Genomic DNA, 23,662 nt, shown 5'->3' with positions numbered 1-23,662 from the left:
AAAGAGCATTTTAGCAGAGTAAAACTTGCCACTGAGGTTAGATGATTAAAGGTTAGCCTTGAATAATTAGAATAATAACTTCTTTTCTTACTTACTCATATAAATTTGACACTGTCAATGAGTGCCAGGTGTGATTTGTAAGGACTTATTTTCACTCACTGAATCAAGTGTTATAATCCTTGGCCAAGGTCACAAATACGCAAGTATATAAAATTGTGGAGTTTGAACATTTTGAGAGAACAAAACATTTCATCAATTCAATGCTTTTAGAAAAATGATATCTATCAAACTAAACTAAACATGACCTGAGAGAGAAACAGCTTTAAACATCATACAATCTATCACATCCCATGAACCTTTGCATACAGCAATTTCTCCTAATTCATCCGATTCCATGCACATTAAAACAGACATAATGGCCTTCTTTTCAGTGAAGAGATGCAGTGTGACAGCTGAGAAGGACACAGAAAAGTTATCACGACAACGTGAGAAAAATAATTAAAACTCTTGAATGAATTACAGGGCTGGCACTTAATGAGCTGAGTTTGAGGGTGATGGGACACAAGGACACACATGCACGCACACGCTGAACAAATACTAAAGTCCATTCCGTGGTTAAACAGTCCGACAATTGGTCCACTTCTCTTTATTCATCAACTGAACAAATGAGCTTCATTTGTCTGTCCTCATTTCTCTATCATTGAACCTGCGTGTGTGTGTGTGTGTGTGTGTGTGTAAAAAACAGTGATCTAGTGTGGGTCATTCTAAGGTAATCAGGCCAGGCTGAGGCTTTCTATCAGGTATAATGAATGAGATCAATGAACATAAGACCGTTCCAGAGATCAACTCTTGGACATATACACAACCGCATTTCAAATCAGGTGAGACACTTACAGGTGAAGAACAACGAGATAACATCAACGTCCGACAGCAAAATCACTGTCTAACACCACTGTAGTGCTGAAGGAAGAAGGAGGAAACCAGATCAATTTATATTTTGCTTTCATCCACGGCCATGTGTGACTACTGTGCAGATTTAACAGAGTTTTGGAGCTATTTGTGATTCAGTATCTTGCTCAAGGATACTTGAGCAGGGACCAGACTTGTCTCTCTAATCACTAGGAAGATCCCCTGCTGACTCGAAGTGATTAAAAGCTACTGTCTAATTGTATTTCTATAGAATGACATCAATAGTTGTAAAGATTTTGGGCAACTTAGAAAAGTTTGTAGGAATGAAAACACGCTGACAAACTAATGCTTTCTGAAAACTTTTCTGCAAATTCTCATTAAAACGGTTTGAAATCTTTTACTCACTGCTAAAAGAAGTTGAGGTAAACACACTAATGACTGTGATTGTGAGTGTGTGTGTGTGTGTGTGTGTGTGTGTGTGTGTGTGGTGCAGAGAGAGAGAGAGTGAGGGAGAGGGGAAAGGAAAGAGGAATGATCTGATCAGTCAAACATAACGTGTTTACCACCAGCCTTATTTGAACTGGACTCATGCAGGGACAGGATTCCCCGCATGAGTCCAGGATCGACTGAAGTGTGTGTGTGTGTGTGTGTGTGTGTGTGTGTGTGTGTGTGTGTGCTGAGCAGCATACATACAATCATAAAACTGACCACCAGATAACATGTAAATCCTTTTCTCCATATCAGAAAAGAAACACAAAACTGACCCATAAAGCGCAAACAAGTCTTCTCACACACACACACACACACACACACACACACACACACACACACACACACACACACACACACACAGTTTCTTACAAAGACATACACACAGAGAAAGACAGAGCTATCTAAGGTTCAGCTACTGTGCACTGAGGCAATTTGTAATATAGATTTCCTCTGTAGGCCACTGTAGTGTACCATTTACCATTTCAAACCCTTTGATTTTTTTCACCAGCGGATAATTCATCTTCTGCTGGTCAATAACAGAGATTGGGACCTAATGAAGGAGTCATAGTCAGAACGGCCATCACGCTGGTGTTTAAATACTGTTTGGAGTCAAATTCATTGAAAAGCTCATCTGTTGTTGAGATGATGGAAGACAGCAAGAAGGCAAAGTGGGAATGTAAGGGGTTTTGTACAATATGATCACGGGAGACCAGTCAGAGAATACACATATACAGACACACACATACAGTAAGTACATACACACACTCCCATTTCACTGCAGATGTGCGGATACAGCAAACAAAAGGAATAAGATGGATTCATCAAATAATTTAAAGACAATGATAGGATGATTTTGACAGCTTTAGTTAGCAATAAGCAGCATTAGTTAACACATTTAACAGAAAAGTGTTGAATAGCTGAATAGTAATCAGCCAAAAGCATAAGTGTATGTCCACAACTGACACTAGTAAGTTTCTGTATTCCTCTAGTTTGTCAGTCCATTAGTGACAGGGGGTGGGTGGGATTGTACTGTCTGCTTGTAGCTATCCCCATGAACAGATACCTGCACATGAATGCAGAAAAAGGGGCCAGAATGTGTTATAAAAAATGTAATTATGTCATATATGACCAATTATGTCATATCAGGTTTTTTTTTTGCTTGCAGACAAACACGCAGCCAAAACCAGATAAACACCTCTTCTGTGTGGGGAGGAAAAGTGGTGTAACTCACTGGTTGAAATGCAGTCTTGGAAGCCATCAGCTACTGCCCAAAGGCGATCTGGCGATTAGCTTAGCCAGGTTTTTGGCTACTTGTGAAACAATCCGGTTGTAGACATTGTCTCTTAACTCCCCCGCCATTCTCACCTCTTGAATAGCAGATTAGACTGCAAACCAGCAAAGAGCAAAAGACTAAAAGTCTGAGCCCGAAAATCTGTCATTTAGATGTCCGCTGGCAACAGCAGAAGCTCCACAACATTTGCCGTTGCCCAACAGGCTAAATCTTTGTCAGACTATCATGGTGACGAGATGCTGCTGGCTGTTGTTACAGGCAGAGCATCTGCTCGTGGTATAACTGCCTCGAAGATTAGTTTGACATTTTGGGAAATGAGTTTATTTACTTTCTTGCCAAGAGTCAGATGACCAGATCGATAACACTCTCATAATTGTCTGTTAAATGTAAGGCTACAGGCAGGAGCCAGTAAGTTTAGCTTAGCATAACAACTTTAAACAGCTAGCCTGGCTTTGGCTGTAGGTAACAGGACTAATGCATGGAGCGGCAACCTCCAGGACGTCACTGCATCAAGCCAGTCTCTAGCCGTTTTTATACTTGGCAAAAAGCCGCCAATTTGGCTGTCTTTTTTGCGGCTCGGTCCGCGGTTTTAGACACAGGGCAGCAAATTGGGGGTCTGTTTTGGGCAGCCAATTTGCCACCTCAGAGGGTACACTTATTTCTGGCTCCATTGCTATCTAAAAACAAGGCGTCAATGTGCCGGCAACTGCGTGAGATGGGCGGAGGTGTCGATGACCTGCACTGTTGTGCGACCCACAGCCGGGGCTGATCACAGCAGTCAGTTCATCACTTCATCCACAGACATGAAGATAAGCAACTGAGCAGCCGCTGAGATCCAGGAGATGCTAGCATCTCATACCCCAGATCAGCCTGTTTCCAGTCAATATGCTAAGCTAAGCTATTATGCTACCCAGCACATATGACAGTGGTATTGATCTTCTCACCTTACTCTTAGCAGGTTAGAGAATAAGCACATTTCCAAAGATGTGAACTTATTCCTTTGAGAATGAGAAAACTTGATCTGCAAATTGCTTGAAAATAGTGAAAACGGTAAAAGAATCAGAAATGATTCATTTTCAGGTAGGACTGGGTGATTTCTCAGTATCATTGTTTACTCACTGTCAGTGAAAATGAATTCTGATGATATCTTTATGTCATGTTATCATAAATAAACATATTGTGGATTTAACTAACAGATCTAATTAAGTAGGCCTGAAGAGTTTTGATTGAGGCATTGCAAAATGGTGGTACAGGGTTCATTGTACTGAACATCAACTTGATTATCTTGAAAGTAAATATTTATATATATAAAGTAGATATTTTGCCATATTATGATATATATCAATATAAATAAATATGTACCTTAATATTGTGACATTCATTACAACCATGTTTGCCCATATTTTAGCCAAAGGAACTTCCAGAACAAATGAAACAGAGCTTCACTTTATGCTTGTATCAATACACTGGTAGCCATTTCCATAGCTTCTTCATGCATGACTCTGACTTGACAGACCCGTGACTAACTCTGACATGTCCTGCAATACGTTTGATCATAAATTGTACAACAGAGAAAAGAGATGAAAGGAATTTCAGCAGTTAAGACATAGATGAAGAACTGTTGGCAAGCACTGACCTGGCTACTGACTGACCAATCAACTGACCTAAGTCAGTGTCTTACTGGCCCTGGGCAAATTTTTATTGTTGAGAAAAAAAAGGAGTGCCATGCTATGTGGGCTGCATTATTCACAAGGACAGAGTGGATAAAAAAAAAGGAGTAAGGTGAGCAAGAGCGAGGAAAAGGGAAAGAAATGGAAAGAACATGGGAACAGAGGGAGAAAAATAACGTGGAGGGAGACAGAAAAGGAGCAACTTTAAGAATCTGAACAAAATGCAAAATCAAGATCTGGAGAGCAACCACTGAGCACGGCTGCTCAAGGCACAATTCAAAGTTTGTCGAATCTAAATGAACATCACTTCCCCGTCCTGGCTTTACCCTTAATTATCCATTCTGCCTTTGTACGGCTGCAGCTCAGCTCTGACAACCACTCTCCCCTGAGACCCCCCCAACCCCCCGCTCGCAGGCAGAACATTAGGGAATATCAGGGAATATTACACCCAGGAATTAACGCTCCAAATCACCTTGCCAGGTTTAGGTCCCGCATACACCCCTCCCTGTCTTGGACAAGATAATCCAGGCTCTAGCACCGGATATATGCCACTAATCATCAAAAAGGTAAGAGGGGGTGCAGGGAGAGGCGAGGAGGGGAGGAAGACCTTGGAGGGCATGAGAGGAGAGGAGAGGAGAGGAGAGGAGAGGCATACTTTACATATATGTATTAGTATTCATTTTTAATGTAGGACAGTAGACCTGGCACAAATATTTCCTGAAACAACTTTAAGTACAGTCAGTAACAGAAATCAATAAGATGACTGACAGGTGGATTGGATAATGACATTTAAAAGATATAAAGTGGTAAAATTGGTCAAGCTTTCTGTGAGTGCAGACAGTATCTCAGTGGTTCGGATGACAAACACCTCGCCTGAGCTGCGCTACAAGCGGATTTAAACAAACACAAATATGTTATTTGCCGAGCCTATGTCACTCAGGTCTAGTGTGTATTTATATTTATTTACCTGGTCCTGTGCATCCCGCTTCTCTCGCTCTGCCTTGAGTTTGTGATCGACAGCCTGCTGAAGATTCCTCCTGAGCTCTGCCATCTCTGTCTCCAGCCTCACAGCCAATGACCTGCACACACAAACAGAAAAAAAAACAACTTATTATGATACTGGAAGAAGCATAAATAATACAAATCCTCAACAACTTCGATGCATTTTTTGAAAGTCATTTGAATTCTCTAACATTCAACATTTATTATTACCATAAACATTCCCCAAAACAAACACAAATCTTTTTTAAAGTACACAATTCCGATATTAAGTTTTTGGGAAAATCCCGATCTGTGTTTAACGTAAGCAACAGAGAGCGTGAGTATGTGTGTGGCAGCCGAGCTAAGGGAATGTGAAGGGGATCAATACGAAGGGGTCTATTCCTGCCACGCAACTATGCGTCTGTGTGCATGTGAGTCAGTTAGTGTCTGCGAGTGTGTGTGTACATGTGTGCGAGTGAGTTTGTGCGTGCCAGCTGCCCTGGCTACAGCGAGATCAATACGACAAATGATTACCATTTCCACAAACCTCCCTCCACAGCCTCGCTTCGGCCGCTCAGCGAGTCTCAAACAGCCCCACCGACGCTTACACACACACACACACACACACACACATACACACACCGCAGACCAAAACAAACCAACCCCTATCTTGACCCATTCCTCGAAAAAAGCAAATATAAAAATGAAAAACTACATGTTCATGAATAGTAAAAAAATGTTTGGGCCTTGTGCAGGCAAAAGTTCTGGGAGAGTGAAGTGAAGTTGGTGCATTATGGATTTTACAGTTTTTTTTTTTTACAGTAATGACTATGTAGGGAAAGACCAGAAGGTTGATCATTAGTTTTTATTGCCATTTGTGTTAATATCCAAAAAATGAATGCACAGTTCAATATTTCTCACTCTATACATCATTTATTTTTTTTTCTTCAGCTAATTAGCTATTAAGACTAACTGACAAAAAAAAGACCTATAACAAGTCCTTTTTCGAAGGGTCAATGTTGTTTTATCAACAATTAATCTTTTGACTGTTTTATCAGTTAATCAGTTCATCTATAATATGTCAGAAAAGACTAAAAACTATCAATCGAAGTTTAAGTTGAAGGGATTTGCTCAAATGATATGTTTATCCAAAACAAGATTTTATTTTAAACAAAATTGTTGCCATTCTTTTTTATTTTGTCAACTAATTAACAAAACATTTCAGCAACAATGTAAGGTATATTTTAATATATGTGTGTGTGTGTGTGTGTGTGTGTGTGTGTGTGTGTGTGTGTGTCATGCTGACATGCAGAGGGGAATTTTTTGCTTTCACAAAGTTTGAACTTTAAGCTCAAAGAACAGTTCAGTTCATTAATTGATATGAAAAAAAAAATTGTTGCAGCTGTGAAGGCATAACCAGCAAAGGCTTAGCAATTTTAGTCATCTTTTCAAATGATTTCCACAAGATTTACTACACAAACGCCTAAATATATCATCAAAATAAATTAGAGTTCTGTCTGCATCTCAACACAGATTAATTGACTAAATGCCTCAGCACAAAATTTAAAAGTGATACTGATAAAGTAACTCAGTGGCAGTAAAAAGCTGAAGCTGGAGCAGAACAGCCAAAACAAAAAGGAAAGAAAACGCCTGATAGATCTGTCCGTGGAGAGAACACATGATAGGATGAACAGAGTGGGAGAGAGAAAGGAAAGAAAGAGAGGAGGCATCCTGTGGAGAAAGGAGGGGATTTCCCACAGCACAGATGGAAGCCATTAGCATGGTGTTGTTGCTTAAAAACCTTTCATGTCTTTGCAGTTATTAGATAATACTGGGTTAACTGTAAACAGCATGAATCTGCAAATGGATATAATATGCAGACACAGCGATTGTTTTACCATTTGGTACCTAAAATTGGTTTAAATGTAATAAAGTGCAATAATTCAGAATGTAACCTATAAAGTCTCCATGCCGAGTTTTAAATTGCCGGTTGACGATGAAAATGTTCCATGGCTTGACTTTAACCGAGAAACTCCCTAAGACGGAGACCGTTGCAGTGAGGTCATGTCGAAGCCAAAGCCACAACCACAGTTATGTGCGCACAAACAGGGCGCACACAAACACACACTCGGCTGGGTGATACATGCTTGCTGATGTCATCACCGCAGCCCTGGTGACACACAGGGGTCAACCAGGGGTCTCACCTCTGAACTCTGAACTTCATGACCTGACATCTGCTTACCTACCGTGTCCCATCGATACACGTTTTGATATTTCTGTTCGGAGACGTGCAAAGCGGATCAGTCGTTTTTCAGCCACGATAACACAACGTATGATAGACAGAGAAGTTGGATATTTTGCTTTGTAGACTCTCTTAAACAACGTACGTATTAGAGCTCAGGGCTGTTCTGTTCGACACATGTTCAGTTAAACAGCCTACTGTATGCCGCACATAAAAAAGCAAAAATGTTTTTGATTACCGAGCTTACACGGGGGACGATGGGAAATGGGACAAGAGAGAAAGCTTCTTTGCCTCTCTCCCTTCTTACCTTATTTTCCCCTCTGCTAGCTTTCCCTCATTCAGGCGCCCCTCCATCCGCCTCGCCTCCTCTGCACGGGCTGCCAACTCCTCCACTGAGCAGGGGAGGGAGAGAGGAGAGACAGGGGGGAGAAAAGTGTGAGATAAAGAGCAACAGTTCACTTCAGACACTGTTGGTTAAGATTCATTAGCGAACAGGCCTAATTTAAACGTCCATGTGACAGAAAAAAATGACATTTTCCAGCTGAGATGTTATTAAAATTGTGTAAAATAGCTCTTGAGGCTGAGTTGATTTTTCTTTTAAAACATATTCAAAGAGAGAAACATATAAGATTGTTAAGATCAACAGTACTTTGCATCTTCCAGCAGACCAAGGTTAATTGAACGATTCACAAAACATGCATACGCAAAGGTGATTATTGATTGAAGTTCAGCACGAGTGGGAAAATATGCACTACGAGTCGCCTTCAAAGCCGAGCGAAGAACTCCGGCACAGGAGAGGCACTGAATGCCTTTCAGAGGCAGAGGAGGAAGGAGTGAAAGTATTGCACTGCTTACACTGAGACGGGGCAGCAGCCCTTTTGTTGGGAGACAAAAGAAGCGCTCCCCGGCTCCGTCAATAGATGGCACTCTTTACCTTAAGCAGGCCACTTGAGCTCATGCTCCTGACTGCATCCCTTCAATCACATTCCCTTTTCAGCCGTCTTCTCCGTCTACATGCAATAGAACCCCATTGTCCTACACTTAGTAGTTTAGCACATTGAGTGGATGCATAATAAACCACTAGTCAGGTTCCTTGGTCAGTTTTTGCTTTTGCAGGCCCTTTTTTAGTTTGAATTTAAAATTAAGGATTTGCTTCCTTCTCCGCATGTTTTTTTGTTCTGTATGCTGTTTTGTGAGTCAATGTTTCCCCGTAGCTCTTAAAACCTTTTCACTAAATTCAGTATTCATTGAATATAACATAAACTGTCAGCCATCGGTGGCCAAGGCTAGTGAATATTGAGAAGGTGTGTGCACTGAATATGTAGAGGTGTGTGTGCTCCTGAGCAAGTGTGTGTTGTGTGTGTTTGTGTGTGTGTGTGTGTGTGCGTGTGTGTGTGCGTGTGTGTTGAATATTTACAGGACGGACCTTGACTTTGTGGGTGTGCTTGCGTATCTGAGTGTGTGAAATAGAAACAGAGAAATGTGGTATGTGTATTGCTGTAAAGCTTTTAGGGCCGCGCACCATGCTGTGTTGGAAGTGGTGGGACAGACTGAATAGGGGGGAGGCTAAAACCAATAGTAGAAAAGGAAGAAATAGAGAAAAGAAAATCTACATTTAATAAAACTATGATTAATTTATGGCTCTGCAGCATCCAAACTGTTTAAACTGAAGCCCTGGGAAAATTGAAGCCGCAACTGGAATTGCTAAATATTTAACGATGCACAAACACTTTTATATATGTGTGTGTGTGCATGTATGCGCCCTACCTTGGCCATTTGCTCAACCTCAAGGTTAAAGTTTGCTATGAATCTCAATAATCAATAGAGCAGAGATATGAAAACTTGAGATGGGGATCAAATTCGCATTCAAGTCATTAGTTTTGAGGTGACCTCAGTGACACCTCCCACCAGGGCAGGGAGAGGCCACAGAGAGAGCAATTAGCTGCATGGACTGAACATTTACACAAACACTCCTATTTGCACCCAAATGCACACAGGCGAAAGCACGCGCACACACAAACTACACAGCTGAAACACACGGAAAAATTAAGTGAAAACACGGACAGCCTCCACTTTAATTTAAAAAGTATAAAATGTATAAAAACAGCAAGCAGAAATAGCTCACATGCGGACATACACCAGGTGTTTACCTGAGACAAATACGTAAAATGTGGGGTATATGTAGCTTAGCAGGGATTGATGACCAAATGCTGACAAAATGTTCCACATTAAACTTGTATCCGCAGAGGATTGTGGATCAATTCCTCCTAACAGCTTACGGTAGAACAGTAGTCCATATTCTGAGGCCTCAGCGCCTTTACAACCTGTTTCTAGTTGCTCCATGAGTCAAGTTATGACATTAAGTCTTCAATCTAAGATCTTGGGTCCCTCACTGTCTCACTTTTTTGACCCTTTTATACTGGCTTCACAACTAAAGGTGTGACATTAGTCCATAATCTAACCCTCTCTTTCGATCTCTCCCTCTCATACGAGCTTCAAAGCCCATCATACAGCATTGGGCCTATAATCACAGATCTGCGGTCAGATTACCCCGCTCTTGCAGCTAACCTTTAACATGAGAAGGACGAAAACTCGTCTAACCCTGAATCAGTGGTTGGGGGTAGAGCTGGGCCCTGCCTGGCCCTCATAAAAGCTTCATAAGGCTTCATAGGGGCTTCCTTTGGCTTTGTTGGGGGATTCGTAGCCGGCTAAGGTGCTCCCGCGAGACGTCCTAAAGCCTCCCAAGACTCTTTCTCTCTCTTTCTGAAGTTTCACGGGCTTGCAACACTGCTTTTGGGTATAAGCCAAAAGGTGCAGGCGCACAGCCGCACACCGTCATGCACACAAATACACCACAAGAAAAAAAAAATTGTATGCACACAACACTCACAAAGACAAAGACTAAAACACACACACACACACACACACACACACACACACACACATAGATTCTAAAACTCACACACACACATACACCCCAACGCACTCCCCTCTTGCTCTCTCCTCTCCGCTTTATTTACAATCCTCTGGCAGCGGTACAAGGGCCCGGGGCTATAACACACGGCACCTAATGCTCAAACTGCCAGGTAATCTCATGTCTGACATCCCCCTTTGATAGAAACTGATCAATAGACTCTTGTAAAGGAGTCATTTTCTCTGATGTTTCTACCAACCACTTCTCTCTATTGCTATCTCTCTCCCCTTCTCTCTCTCTCTCTCTGTTTCCCCCCTTCTCTTTTATTAGCCATACATTTATAATTCATATTTCAGCAGGGCTGAGTTTGCTCTGAGACAAAGGGGGGCTTCTTTGTGTAATAAAGAACAATGGTGGTGAAATGATGGGGAGAAATGCCAGTGTTTGCTGCTGGTTCCGGTGAACAACAGTTTTGGGGATCGATAGAGTGTGAAATGGGATTATAGCTAGTAATAGAGGTGAATTGGAGGAGAGAGGCCTGTGCACGTGTGCGTCCAGGGATCCAGATTGGATAGCACAACACACGCACGCACGCACACACATACATGCGCACACACATGCGCACAATAATGATTTCATCATCTTTAGGCAGATGAACATCAGCAGCACAGAGGGGAGGTAATATCACATTTCTGTTTTTGTGCAACTGTGGAAATATGGATATTGTGTTTTTGTTTATGCTGTTATTTCATTTGTTGTCACACAGCATCACATTTATTTCACATTAAGGTCGACGTTACAACACATCTTATTTAAGTTGCAAGATGATGCTATCAGCCATGTTTGAATATTCCATTCATCTCTGCTTGGGATCGGCAGGTGGGTGCCATAGGCATATTTTTATAAAACAATTAAACAGCTAAGTAGAAGATACCACACAGAACTACAAAGGAAACTGATCAGTAATCTTAACTTATCTACACCTTTCAGTTTCTTTTCTGTACACATAAAACAAACAAAAAAAAGGGAATATCTCAGAGTTCAACAAAATCATGCCACAAATCAGTTCTCAATTCACTTTAAATTACTCATATATATACACTAAGTGCTATATTGTCTACATCAATATATGCGCTGCACACACTGGCATTCTCTGAGCACCATATGTAGTTTATTAAGTGATGTGTGATTCACTCTCTGGACTCACTATTTTTTTGCACGAAACAGAATATCTACTGAACTGAAAATGCATGCTGTCAAAGAGTGACAGTAAATCTGACACGTACAGTCATAAGCCAAGTTTAAGGACTTTTTTTCCCCTCTCCTTTTTAATCACCCCCTTCTTTCACTCTTTTCAGCTCTTCATCCTCTCCTGCCACAATCTGATTGAATCCAGCTGCCTTCATTCTCATCCAAATGACACCTCTGTGGTTCCTAACTCATCCTCCTATCCTGTTTCTTTCTCTTCCTTTTTGCCAATCCTTCTCTCTTTGCCACAGAGACCTTTTAATATATATGAAAAAAGGCGATGTTTTCATAACACAGAAAGGACCTCTGCGAGGGCTCCATGTTAATAAAAAGGCCTTTTGTTCATGACAGTAATTTCTCAAGCTAACTCCTCACCCACTCTATTCAGGCCACTGCTATATCCAGGTAAACAATGCCCCCTTTGTTATAATAATGCATCTTTATTCTTCTTAAGTCATTACAATAGACTCTACATTTCTGGATTGTATTTGCTGAAGGTAAAAGCGGAATAATATGTGGTTTTTGTGTGGAGCGTAGAGTTGAGGGAATGCGTTTTGATCACAGACAAAGGCCAAGCTACACAGCGTTGTCCTTCTGTCTCTATCTTGTTAATGAGCAGTGTTCACCGAGCAAGCCAGCCACTGTCTGCCACGGAGAGAGACCTCAGATTCATCTCTCTGCGGACAATAGGTGAGTGTCTGTGTGTGTGTGTGTGTGTGTGTGTGTGTGTGTGTGTGTGTGTGAGAGTGTGTGTTTGTGTGTGTGTGTGTGCGCGTGTGTGTGTGTTTGTACCTCGGAGAGCAAGTGTGTATGTGCTAATTAAAGCAGTGGGAGTTGGGAGAAATGGCCATGTGTGTGTATGCGAGGTGTTTGCCTGGCGTGACCGTAGATGTGTACGTTAATTCTTAATGAGACATTTCTGTGCCCAGAGAGACCCAGCCATCACCATTCCTGCACTGACACACCACTACAAAGGCCACCGTCGGCTACGCGCGCACACACGCACACATAAACCAGATCATTACCATACAGCTAAAGCAGTGCACCACTAAATCAACCCTTTATCTAGAGTGTGTGTATGTTTGTGTGTGTCTGAGTTAACACTGCGCGAGGAGAGCTAGCAACCGAATCACCATTGCTGTGCTATTGGTGGCTAATTTGAGCTAACTGTTTGAGCAAGCAGCACTGTGGCTGGCTCTGCAACAAAAAGGCAGGGCACGCTGTAAAGCTCTTCCAGCATGCTTTATGCTCCTGATGGACAAGAAAGCCCGAATGTTCAAACTAGAAAATCAGATCAACTAGTAAATCAAACAGTGTCAGGTATAATCATGTTAAAGACATAATATTTTATATTTCTGCCGTAGAATGTCTAAAAAAAACTAAGAACTGAGTTGTATAAGTCCCCATGAAATGGCTAATAGATTGTTAGATACTTTGGCATAATGACATGTTTCCTGTCAAAACAGGCAGCAGCCAGTAGTGCTGAATCTATGGTACACCCCACCTGAACCCCTAACCATCAAGTCGCCAAAGCTGACTCTCCTTGAACGGGCTGCTCCCAGTGAACATGGTCAGACCAGAATGGAAAACGCCTCTTCTGAGGAGACGGTAGTTTGATAAGGGGAATGCATAACGGAGGTGGTTCTCTTGTCAGGTTTGGAACCTGGCAACTGCGTGCTGAGTCAACAAGGACCACTCACCAAGCTAACTACATTTAGCACCAGTATAGCGCTTACTCTGTTGTCTACATATGAAACGTAAAATATCCCGCCGGTATTGTAACTGGCCTCCAACGTCATTCTCAGAGGCCACTTATGGACCTGGTCTGGAGCTGTTCATTGAGAATATGCTGATTATCAGTTTGTTAGCAGCTTCAGCAACAAGTAAAGCTATCTCTCCAGAGTTTTTTCTCAAGGCAGAGCAGCCTGAGGGCAGCAGAAAATATTTCCTCCATAAAACATGACCTAGTTTCACCCAAATCAATGAATAAAGTTGTGTATTTTTGCACAGTAATCGGTCAAGTCCAGTCTCTAGCAACACTCTGGCTATTGCCTTTCGGCCATTGTTTGGCCGGATGTTGGAGCATAGGTGAGATATGGAGCAAGACATATGTGATGAACAGCAGTTTTGTCTTCATGGGAACTTTAAGTTGTGTTATTACTGAACATTATCCCAAATATTTCCAACAATGTTCAAACCCAGAGAAATCTGTAAGGTAACGGTGCGTTTGGTTGCCTATCACTGGAACTTCTGGTAGAGAGTCAGAGAGTGAGGTAAAGTGAGTAAACACAAGTGAATAAAACTTTCAAACATTACCTCATCCATGAACATTTCTGCTTGAATCACATAGATGTATTTGCATCAGCAACAGATCCCACACTACTTAGATATTTTGTTTTGTTTCGATTGAGAGACCTCTAGCGGCAGAAATTACATGTTGCGCATTTTACCATTTGCGTGTGCACCACCTGAAAACTGTATATGTATATACACTGTATACTATATGTTTGTGGTGGTATAAAAAGTTATTCATTGATGGATTAATAGACAGACTGAAGGATGAAATGAGATACTGATGAACTGATTACTACCTGTCACTTGGTACTTGCTGCGCAGCTCTTCCAGCTCTTGACCCAACTGTCTGACTTGACCGCTCAGACTCTGTTTCTGTCTGATGGCACATCTCATCTCTTCCTCAACCTTCAGTAACTGTTCTTGAAGTCTCTGCACCTCTCCTCTCTGCACGCCCACCTCGCTGCTCCTTCTGGCTGCCTCTCGTCTGGCCTCCTTCAGCTCCTTTTCTGACTGTCTGAGAAGTGCCACATGTCCCTGCAGCATAAGTGAGAGGAGCAGTGAATAAGTGAGGAAGTGTGTTTTAATGTGCGCACACATGTGGTGTTTGTGGCCCTGTTCAGATCAAGTGTCTTGCTAGACAGTGTCAGGAATGCACTTCACACTTTTTATCAAGTGGAGCCTGAAACATGTATTGAGTGACTACTTATTATTTGATTTTGCATCCCTGCTTACATTCACTTTTATCCATGGGAAACCTTGGGAGACGCTTCAAAATGTAACCGTACAGCTAGAGAAACACAGGTGGTGGACTTCAAAATGTTGCCTGAGCTGTTTGGCATAGGCAAACCAATTGTGTTAGGGGGTTTGCAAGGCAAACAGAAGTCAACTCTACATATTATAGATAATCAGAAAGTCCTTCACAGCAGTAATGGATAGATTTATGTTTTTATATCCACATACTTATGGCCTATTAGCATGATTTGTGACATCACAAAGAGTGAAAGGCCATAGAAATAGTGCCAGGCTGCCGGCCTGACTTCAGTGCCCAGTGGCAGAAAAAATTATGTGGCACAGTAGATGTGAGGTTTATAGGGAACCTATCTAATGCCGATTATATCAGATGACTGAACAGTTAGACCTTTAAAAATGATACACATTTGCATAATCATAGATTCAGGAATCTTTAATGAGAGAGAAGGTGTAGATGCAATTTCAAAAGTTTAACAAGATAACAAACTTGATTGTATGAGAAACATATTATTAGTCAAAGTACGGTGTTATGTATACATCTTAAAACATGTCTGGAGGGGATCTTCGAGATTTGTCTACTCGTGATCGCTTCATCCAGGATGCGTTTTAGTGCTAGTTCTGAATAGTGGCCAGATCTGTGTATGTGGCTGTGAATAACAAATTAACATTTCATTTGCAAAAGCAGATCTCTCTATTTTTTATTAATTTCCTTAAATCATGATGATGGGTTGTTTTGATTAAGAATGTTTTTTTTTTTTTTATCTATCATCTGTAGATGTAACCCTCAGTACATGTGTCCTTTAACGACACAGGCTCATTAATTGATATTCCACAGGGAACAAAGCTGGATTAATGGACAAGAACTGACAGCTATACCACTGTCGCCTATGTGTCTGTGTGTTTGTGAGAATGAAATGTGTGTGTATACATGGGATCTGGGTAGGCATGACATATGTACCACTTGAATGTGCCAGAGGACGCACAAATTAATGTGTAAAATCAAATGTTCCCACTCCCACCTACACATAGACTACGCTACACTCACACACACGCGAGCGCGCACACACACACAAAAATGATGTGTCTATGACTGCCAGCAATGTTGGCACTCTGCCAAGCTACAGTCACCACTTTGAGTAATTTGAATATTTAGTGTCCCATTGAGCTCTTAATTGGAGTCAATTTCACCAGCCTTGGCACGTTTGGTGCTTTAATTAATGGCAAGGCAATTTGTTTCTGCCAGGCAATCACGGGACAATCGCATGAGTGGTGGGTGTGTGGCGCCGGTGGAGGTGGGTTGAGTACTCCTCTTTAAAGAACTTGAATTGAATCTCAAGAAGCTCATGTTCTTAGCCTGAGATGCACGCATACAGGCAACATGTTAGGGTGAGGCAGAAGTGGGAAAAAGAGCAGAATGAGGGAGAAAAGGTCAAAATTATATGGCTGTCTTTACATTAGAGAACAGGTCAGTGGATACGCATTACTTCCATACCTTTTGGGTGTCCCCCAGCTCAAGCTCCAAGCGTGTAACTTCCTTTTTCAGACTAAGCACGTCCTGTTCAAGCTGGCTGCGACTGCTTATGTGTGCTTGGCGGGACGCAACAAGACTTTGCTTTAGACCCACTTTTTCCTCGGCTCTACAGGAAGGAGAGGAAAACGTGAGTGGCCTGTCCAAACTGTTAAGAATGCATGGTGCACATGAGTACAGTGAAAGGCAAAACATGTCTCCAACATGAAAAAAAAGACCAAAATAAGAGTTTAGCAATATAGGAAAAAAACATATTTAAACAGGTTGTGTTAAACCTTCAATGCAACACATATAATGTGCTACTGTATGCCATTTAGCAAGTGAGAATGTTGAGAGAATGAGAGCGAGTAGGCAGATGGGAAGGGCACAAGAGGAGAGACAAGGACAGGAACCAGGTTCAGCAGAGGAGAATGAGAGGTTTATAGACTCAGTTATTACTGTCTCTCCAGCTCTGACTTCATCTGAAGAATAGCCTTTTCACACTCTGCAAGGTGCTCAGCCTGCTCAGCACAGCACTGAAACACACACACATGCAGAAACACATGTACACACACACACAAAAGCGTGCGATTAAAAATATGTAGGTGTGTGTTAAACGTGAAACTACCTTCAAGTAAGTATAACTCTTTACTCAGATGTATCTCTGTGCTTTTTGAATATTATTATGATTCTTCTCTCTGAGTGCATCTGTAAATACTCTATGACATATACAATGTATATCAGCATGAAATGTTATCTGTAATGTGTAACCTCAAGGTGCAGAGCAGTAGAAATCTCACCCTCTGCAGCTGTTGTCTGTGTCTCAGCAGACTGTGATACTCCTCGTCAGAATGAGAATGACTCTGTTGATACAAGTGTAGGTCACACTCCAGCACAAGTTTCTGTGAGTAGAGAGCAAGTGAAATGGGTAGAAAGAGAGGAAAAAAAACAGACAATTTTCAGCATTTTGATAGGATAATTTCAGTCAATGATGCACTGAAAATATAACAACCAAATTCCAATACAGCTGATTTAACAGAAAAAAGACTCTTAAAATAGCAAAGCCCCAAAAGGGGGACAAGTTTGAAATGAATTGCATGTCAACAGATTATATGCATTTTGGTTTAATAAAAAATGACAATGACACTGATGTGCCCTTAAGGAACCACATCATTATACATCACACTCATTATGTGAATTGATTTGTTGCATCGCGGAGCACAGAGAGGCTTGGCCTCCATGTTCCAAGCACAGCTGACAAACTCCAACACAGCTCGCATCACATTAAGTGAAGTCAGAAACTACAAAAGGCAGGAGCACCTCACGAACTTAGCAATGCTCACTTAATTAAAGACCATGTAGCTCATTGTGTTTTCTTAATGTATGGCAGAATGTATCACTACCCTTAATCTTAGCCTATTAGCTGCTCTCCTTTATATAGGCAAATTGCGTAACTAATTTGAAAGTAGTGACTTTGTAGGAAAGGACAGAAATTTGACTTCTTGTATTCATCTTTATGTTATAGTGAAATATTCCGTAGACAGAATACAAATGAACCAGAAAAAAGATAGCATTAAGATACTATATTCAAGCTATTTTGTGAGTTTCCACTCATTTTTCTTATGCTATAACCTGTACATTGATTTTATATTAATTCTTTAAAATTTTAAAAGTATTTCACTTGTATTTTTTAATTTAGATTTTCTTGTAAACAGGGAATGAGGACATTAGTGATGTTCAGGTCAGATGAGCCCAACAGTGGCACGAGGTAGAGAATTAGCAAGACGTGAAGCTCCATAAGAACTCTTAACCTCTTGATAGGCGCCTCACAATCAAAGTCATTAGCCAGTGTAATAAAGGGCCTGAGATACAGCCATTCTTCAACAGCCTAACTCTTTTATAACCAACAGATTAAAGTTGATTGGATTAAAATGACATTCTGCCCGTCTGACCTTGGCGGCGGCAGTTAAGTTCATCCAAATTAAATTTCTCCGTAATAAAGATGATTCATTTGTTGCCTGACGTAGTAAATATAAAACAGAAAGAAAAAGGAGAAAAGATTAAGTGACACACGCCAGTGCACACGTGCACAAACCCACACTTGTACATACACACACACACACACATACACACACACGCATGCACGCACACACACACACATGTGTACAATGACTCATGCACACACAAAAATATACCCATGCACAAGCTCACACATTGATGGAGCTGGCGAGCACCTGGCAGCGCACACAAGAACATGAAGACGCCCTAAACACTGATGCATATAAGCCAATTTTTTTCTTGTTGGGAACGTCCTCGTCTTGAGGTCACATGAAAACTTTATCCTTAAAAAATACATCACTGTATAGATTATAACAATATTCATTTCTTATTCTCCCAAGCAGCTTCGTTGATTGATACATGGAAGTATTACAAGGAGTTAGTCTGTATAATGAAACACATTATGTACATTTTCAGGTTCATATTTATATTTTGATTTAATAGTAGAAGGGGTTTACATGCTTTAATGCTCACAAAACACATATTTTTTCTCATACTGTCTACAGCTGCAGCATTATGTTCCCCCTCTGTCTGAAAAGCTCTCTTTTAGCTCCTGTCACTATAAGGACCACCCTCCTGACTACCCAGTCTGCTGTGATTGGTCAACTCACACATCCCTGACCCAGCCGGCCAACAACAACCAAGTAGCTGCGCAAAATCACTTCTTACAAGACAAACTAGCTGCGATGCATTAATCCCGCAACTGTGTGACTCTGTGACATTGTGTGATGTCACAAAGTCACGGAATTAAGGGCAGGACTACTGACAAGGCCTTTAAGGAGCTCTGTTTTTCTGTAGGAAAAAACTACATATATAATGGGTCCCCTTTAAATCTCATAAACACAGTCTTCCAAAATAGGGATCTCCACAGAAAAATCAACAACAACCTGAGTGCTGGCCGTGTATTTATGCCTGCATGTATGTATTCTGTCTGTCCGTCCTTATCCTGACCTGCTGTTTGTGTGTGTCCACCTGCTCCTGCAGGGATCCTATCAGGCCTTTCAGGTGGTCCACTTTTTGCTGACTCTCCCACAGTAGATTCTGATTGGCCTGGAGCTCGTCCGTCATCTGGTCAAAAGCCTCCTGTGAATTCTCCCATTGGCCGACCTTTTCCTGATACCGCTGCGCCATCTCAGCTAGCTCTTCCTTCACCAAATGAGTTGCTGATTGGGAATCTCTTAGCTGAATAAGGCAATGGTAGAAGTCTCAAAGCAAGTTACAGCCAATAATGCCAATATACCATATTAATGTAAGTAACTGTCTACCTGTTGCCGTGAGTACCGTAGTTCCTCTTCTACAACCTCCACCTGCCCTTGCACCCTATGCACCTTCTCTATAGCTGCTGTGTACTTTTGTTTAAAAATGGCTGCAGTTTCATTCTGCCTCTGGGCTTGCAAACTGGCAACTTTCAGCTCCTCCTTGGCTCCTTTGAGCTGCTGATGAAGAAGTTCCATCTCAACCTCCTGCTTCTTAAGCTTCCCTTCAAATGTCTCGACCTGAAAGCAAATGCAGTCAAATGAAGGGCCAGCGTTGATGGGAATAAACAGTTGTGTTTTATTTAAGTGGAACAGCCGTAGCCTGAAGGTTTAGTAGAGTGACCGACGTGCTGTTTTTTTAAAGGAGAAAAACACTTGGACTCACTCATGTACTGTATACTGTAGGTGCTCTTAAGAAAATGTACTGAACAGCTGCCAACTGTTAAAGTGTGGAGTGTTACTGTTTATATATTAGTGCATTTATGTGGTGCTGAAAAAATCTGTAAAAAAATTCCAACTGGGAAAATTCATGTGAACACTGCCTCAATTCAAAACAAAAAGTCAAAAAGTAGGCGAAAAATTTCACATATTGAATATCAATTTTGTGCTCATGAGTAATTTGTAATGTGGTTGTAGATTTTAACCATTAGTTGTCGTCCAGGTAGGGTGACCTGGGTTACTTTGAAAAGTTATCTATTGGGGTAATCTCGATAACAGTTCTGATAATGCCACATTTAAATGGTTTTAGGGAATGCACTGGTGTAGGAACAATTCTAGGACAAAATCAAAGACAGAGCCTGGCTGATGCTCGACTTTTGGTGTCAATTCCATGTCAAATATTCTGACATGGTATATTGATTGACATACATACATTTTTTGCAGTGACCTATCAAATGTGATTATCAGACACGTGCGACAAGGATATGTGACAGAGGCAGGATATTTCACAGTTAAACAATACACTTGCACAGTACTCCACTGAAAAAGTCACTAGGAATTTAATAATTATAAATTACCCTAAGCATCTATGTCCATATCATGATCTCTAAAAACAAACTGGTATTGGTGCAAAATGGATAACATTTTGCACCAATACCATATATCTTATTCTTTCAGCCTATAAATGCGGCATTCCATCTCCGCCCTTCTAGTGCATTCGCCACAGCGGTGTGGTTGGTTGGTGGTTGCCAGTTTCTGCACTAGGCAAACATTTGGGCAGTATGGTATTCTGGGTGCATTCTGTGGATTTCCACCATTCTTCTGTTTAGTTTTTTCACAAACCGGCAGCTGTTGATCGCTGACAGAACACAGATACCTTATGACACCTACGGCGCCATACTATTGGCTGACAAACCTTGGTAGAAGCTGGAACCAACTGTCAGAATTCTTACACAGACGCAAACAAAACAATCAAACTTTAGTTCTGCGCCATTCTACGAGCCTTGTTCCTTTAAATGATTCATCTACATGAAAAAGTCATTAATAAAATCTTTAAAAAAGCTCATGAAAACACTGAAGTCGGAAGAGCGACTTCCTAACTCGGGGAAAAAAGTCTATCCAGGGTGCAAGTGAATGCAAGGAAGGTTGCAAGTAACTGCCCTAACTTATTGTATGCGCGCATGAAGAAGGATGAATAAACTGAAACCATTACAGCATCATCATCATCATTATAATCCCATAAAATCTATCAGTGAAACAGGACACTTGAAATTATGCTTTATCATGACTAAATGTACCTGAAAATACTGAAATTGATGCTAGTTTGGTGTAATGGTGTAACATATCATGCTGCTCTACAGTAACCTCGCTCATAATGAAAAAGGAACCAAGGAAGTGAAACCAAGCCTAATCCCGGTGTTACACAAGGAATCCTACCGTAGCTCACCTTTCAAGCAGAGAGGTTGAGAAAGTTAAACCCGCTCTAACACTCAGCCCGAGTTCATCCACATTAATCCCGCTGTAATCTGGATCAGAACACGAGGGTTTACAACTAATGACAGCCAACTAGTTAGATTTCAGCGGTTCGCCGCAGCTTGGTTTAACCAGGGATTAGCTGGGCCCATCAAGGACTAACGCTGGGTAGGAGGCAGCATGACTGAGTAGAGAACTTGCTCACGCAAAGGAAGAAAGAAACATAAACCAGAGCAGAGGAGAGGATGGAGGAGCACCATCAACTTTCATGCCCTGCTCTCGAGTCAAAAACTGAACAACCTGTGTAGGTGTGTGTGTGGACTGTTTAAAACCATTGACTCAGCCCATGTGCACTTGATTTTACTCAGAGTGTGATGGCGAATGTTTTACCCAAGGTTATGCAAGGTAACAGATTTAAAGTCGCAGACACAACATAAAGCAAGTTGTCATATGCCAACTTAATCTATAATAAATGCTCATCATTCTTTTCTTAATGTATTCTCTACCCTACAGTCCAAACACTAATGGTGGATTTAGCATTTCTTTCTGTCTCAGGATGAAAGGCCTTATAACAAGGCTTAATGGGAACACCACGGCTTTCTTGTGACCATAATCAGGAGCTTGTGCTTTGGGGAAACAAACAACCCTCATTAAATATGATGGAAGACAAATCGCTTTGACCCGAATTTGGCCTGCCGTTTCAGCATTCATGGCTGTCACATGACTACCCAAGTTGACCCTCGGTTGATAATAACTTTATTCTACTATTCTCTTTTTTTTTTTAATTCTCTTGATCTATCTTTCCCTCTCTGTGCTCGTGTTTGGGTCCAATTGGATGTGAGAGGTTGACAAACAGAGGGGTCATCTTGTCTTGTTTGTTAATTCAGATGATGTAGATGGGAATCTATGTAAGTTGACTGCAAAGTAAAGCTTGTCTGCCAGAAACGGGTCAGTTTGTTGTTCCTGGCAGTGGACTGACTACTTGATTGTCTGCTGTGATTTAGATCACTTGCTCTCAGACGGATAAATGCATACCATTTTTCTTTTTATGCTGTCCACTATATTAGCACCATAGATTGTTTCACTGTAGTATCGCGGCTCAATTGATTGACAACTGAGCAAGCAAAAGACTTTTCCGAGGCTACGTGCTGCTGACTTAAATCGTCCTTGAGCCTCCCGACCTCTGACTCTCAATCATTCAGGCTGCTCTGCATTTGTCTGAGCTCAGAATTCAGTCGGCTGTGAAGCAGGATGCTCTGCATCAGTCTCTCGAGCCTGTTTGACAGCTTCCAGGTCAGAGTTCAACTGAGATTTCACCAGAGATTTCACCTGCAAGGGAGGTGGAGATGAGCGCAGGTGAAGAGGATCGGTGAAGATTCTTCCTTACCTGTTGCTGACTAATACAGAGTTGACCATGTAGCTGCAGTTGTTCTTTCTCCTTCTGGTCTTTAAGGCACTCGATATCTCTGACCTTCTCGTTTAACTGACAGGTCTCTTCCTGGTGCCTTATGACCTTGTGTTTCAAGTGTCTTACCTCACCCTCCAGTGCTGCCACCTAAGCAAGAAGAAACAGAAAGGGAGGAAAACTGAGAGGGACGGAAATGGAATAACTTCATGTAGGAACACAGAGCGTGCACACAGACAGATAGAAAAGACAGCGAGGGGGCGGCAGTAGCCTAAAAGTGAAGGGAATCGGGCTTGAGTCAGAGACTTTCCCAGTTTAGTCTCAGGACCAGCTGGGAAAATGTGGGCACAAGCAGACATGAATGAGTAACGATTCCCCTTTTCCTTAGCTCCAACTTTCGAGGAGCCTTTGAGCAAGGTGCTATGCCTCCCACTGCTCTAATGGAGCTGCTTAGCAGCCAACAGTAGAAGACTACTGCTGGTTTGGGCACTTCCCTCGAGTGGATGTGTGCAACTCTGTGGGTGTAAAACAGGTCATCGTTGGAAAAAAAAAAAAGACACAAGGGTGCTCATTCAACCTAGCCTCGGCATATGAAAGGAAAAACAAAAAATAGTAAGGCAGGTTTGAAATCGTTGTAGTGCTACCTACAATTGAGTTTAAGCCCTGAGAGAAATTTAAATCCCCAAAAATCTGAAAAACAAAAACTTTTTTTCATGGAACATAGCTGGGAGAC

The 23,662-nt window shown here is 41.6% G+C and overlaps 1 protein-coding gene across 9 annotated transcripts in view; it reads right to left on the bottom strand.

The window, feature by feature from the left end:
• The window catches only part of LOC115570329 (trichohyalin-like), a 101,934-nt gene that overhangs the window by 18,951 nt on the left and 59,321 nt on the right, over nt 1-23,662 (bottom strand). For all 9 annotated transcript variants that reach the window (XM_030398817.1, XM_030398818.1, XM_030398816.1 and 6 more), the window contains 9 exons: nt 22,912-23,079; nt 19,623-19,853; nt 19,309-19,539; nt 17,100-17,201; nt 16,759-16,835; nt 16,285-16,429; nt 14,339-14,576; nt 7,893-7,977; nt 5,330-5,441 (listed from right to left, as the gene is read on the bottom strand). In XM_030398817.1, coding sequence (XP_030254677.1) covers nt 5,330-5,441; nt 7,893-7,977; nt 14,339-14,576; nt 16,285-16,429; nt 16,759-16,835; nt 17,100-17,201; nt 19,309-19,539; nt 19,623-19,853; nt 22,912-23,079 — 1,389 coding nt within the window. The remainder of the gene's footprint in view (nt 1-5,329; nt 5,442-7,892; nt 7,978-14,338; nt 14,577-16,284; nt 16,430-16,758; nt 16,836-17,099; nt 17,202-19,308; nt 19,540-19,622; nt 19,854-22,911; nt 23,080-23,662) is intronic.

The sequence above is a fragment of the Sparus aurata genome, chromosome 19 (genome assembly GCF_900880675.1).
Source record: "Sparus aurata chromosome 19, fSpaAur1.1, whole genome shotgun sequence".
In the NCBI taxonomy this organism is placed as follows: domain Eukaryota; kingdom Metazoa; phylum Chordata; class Actinopteri; order Spariformes; family Sparidae; genus Sparus; species Sparus aurata.
This window is presented reverse-complemented; position numbering and strand designations above follow the sequence as displayed.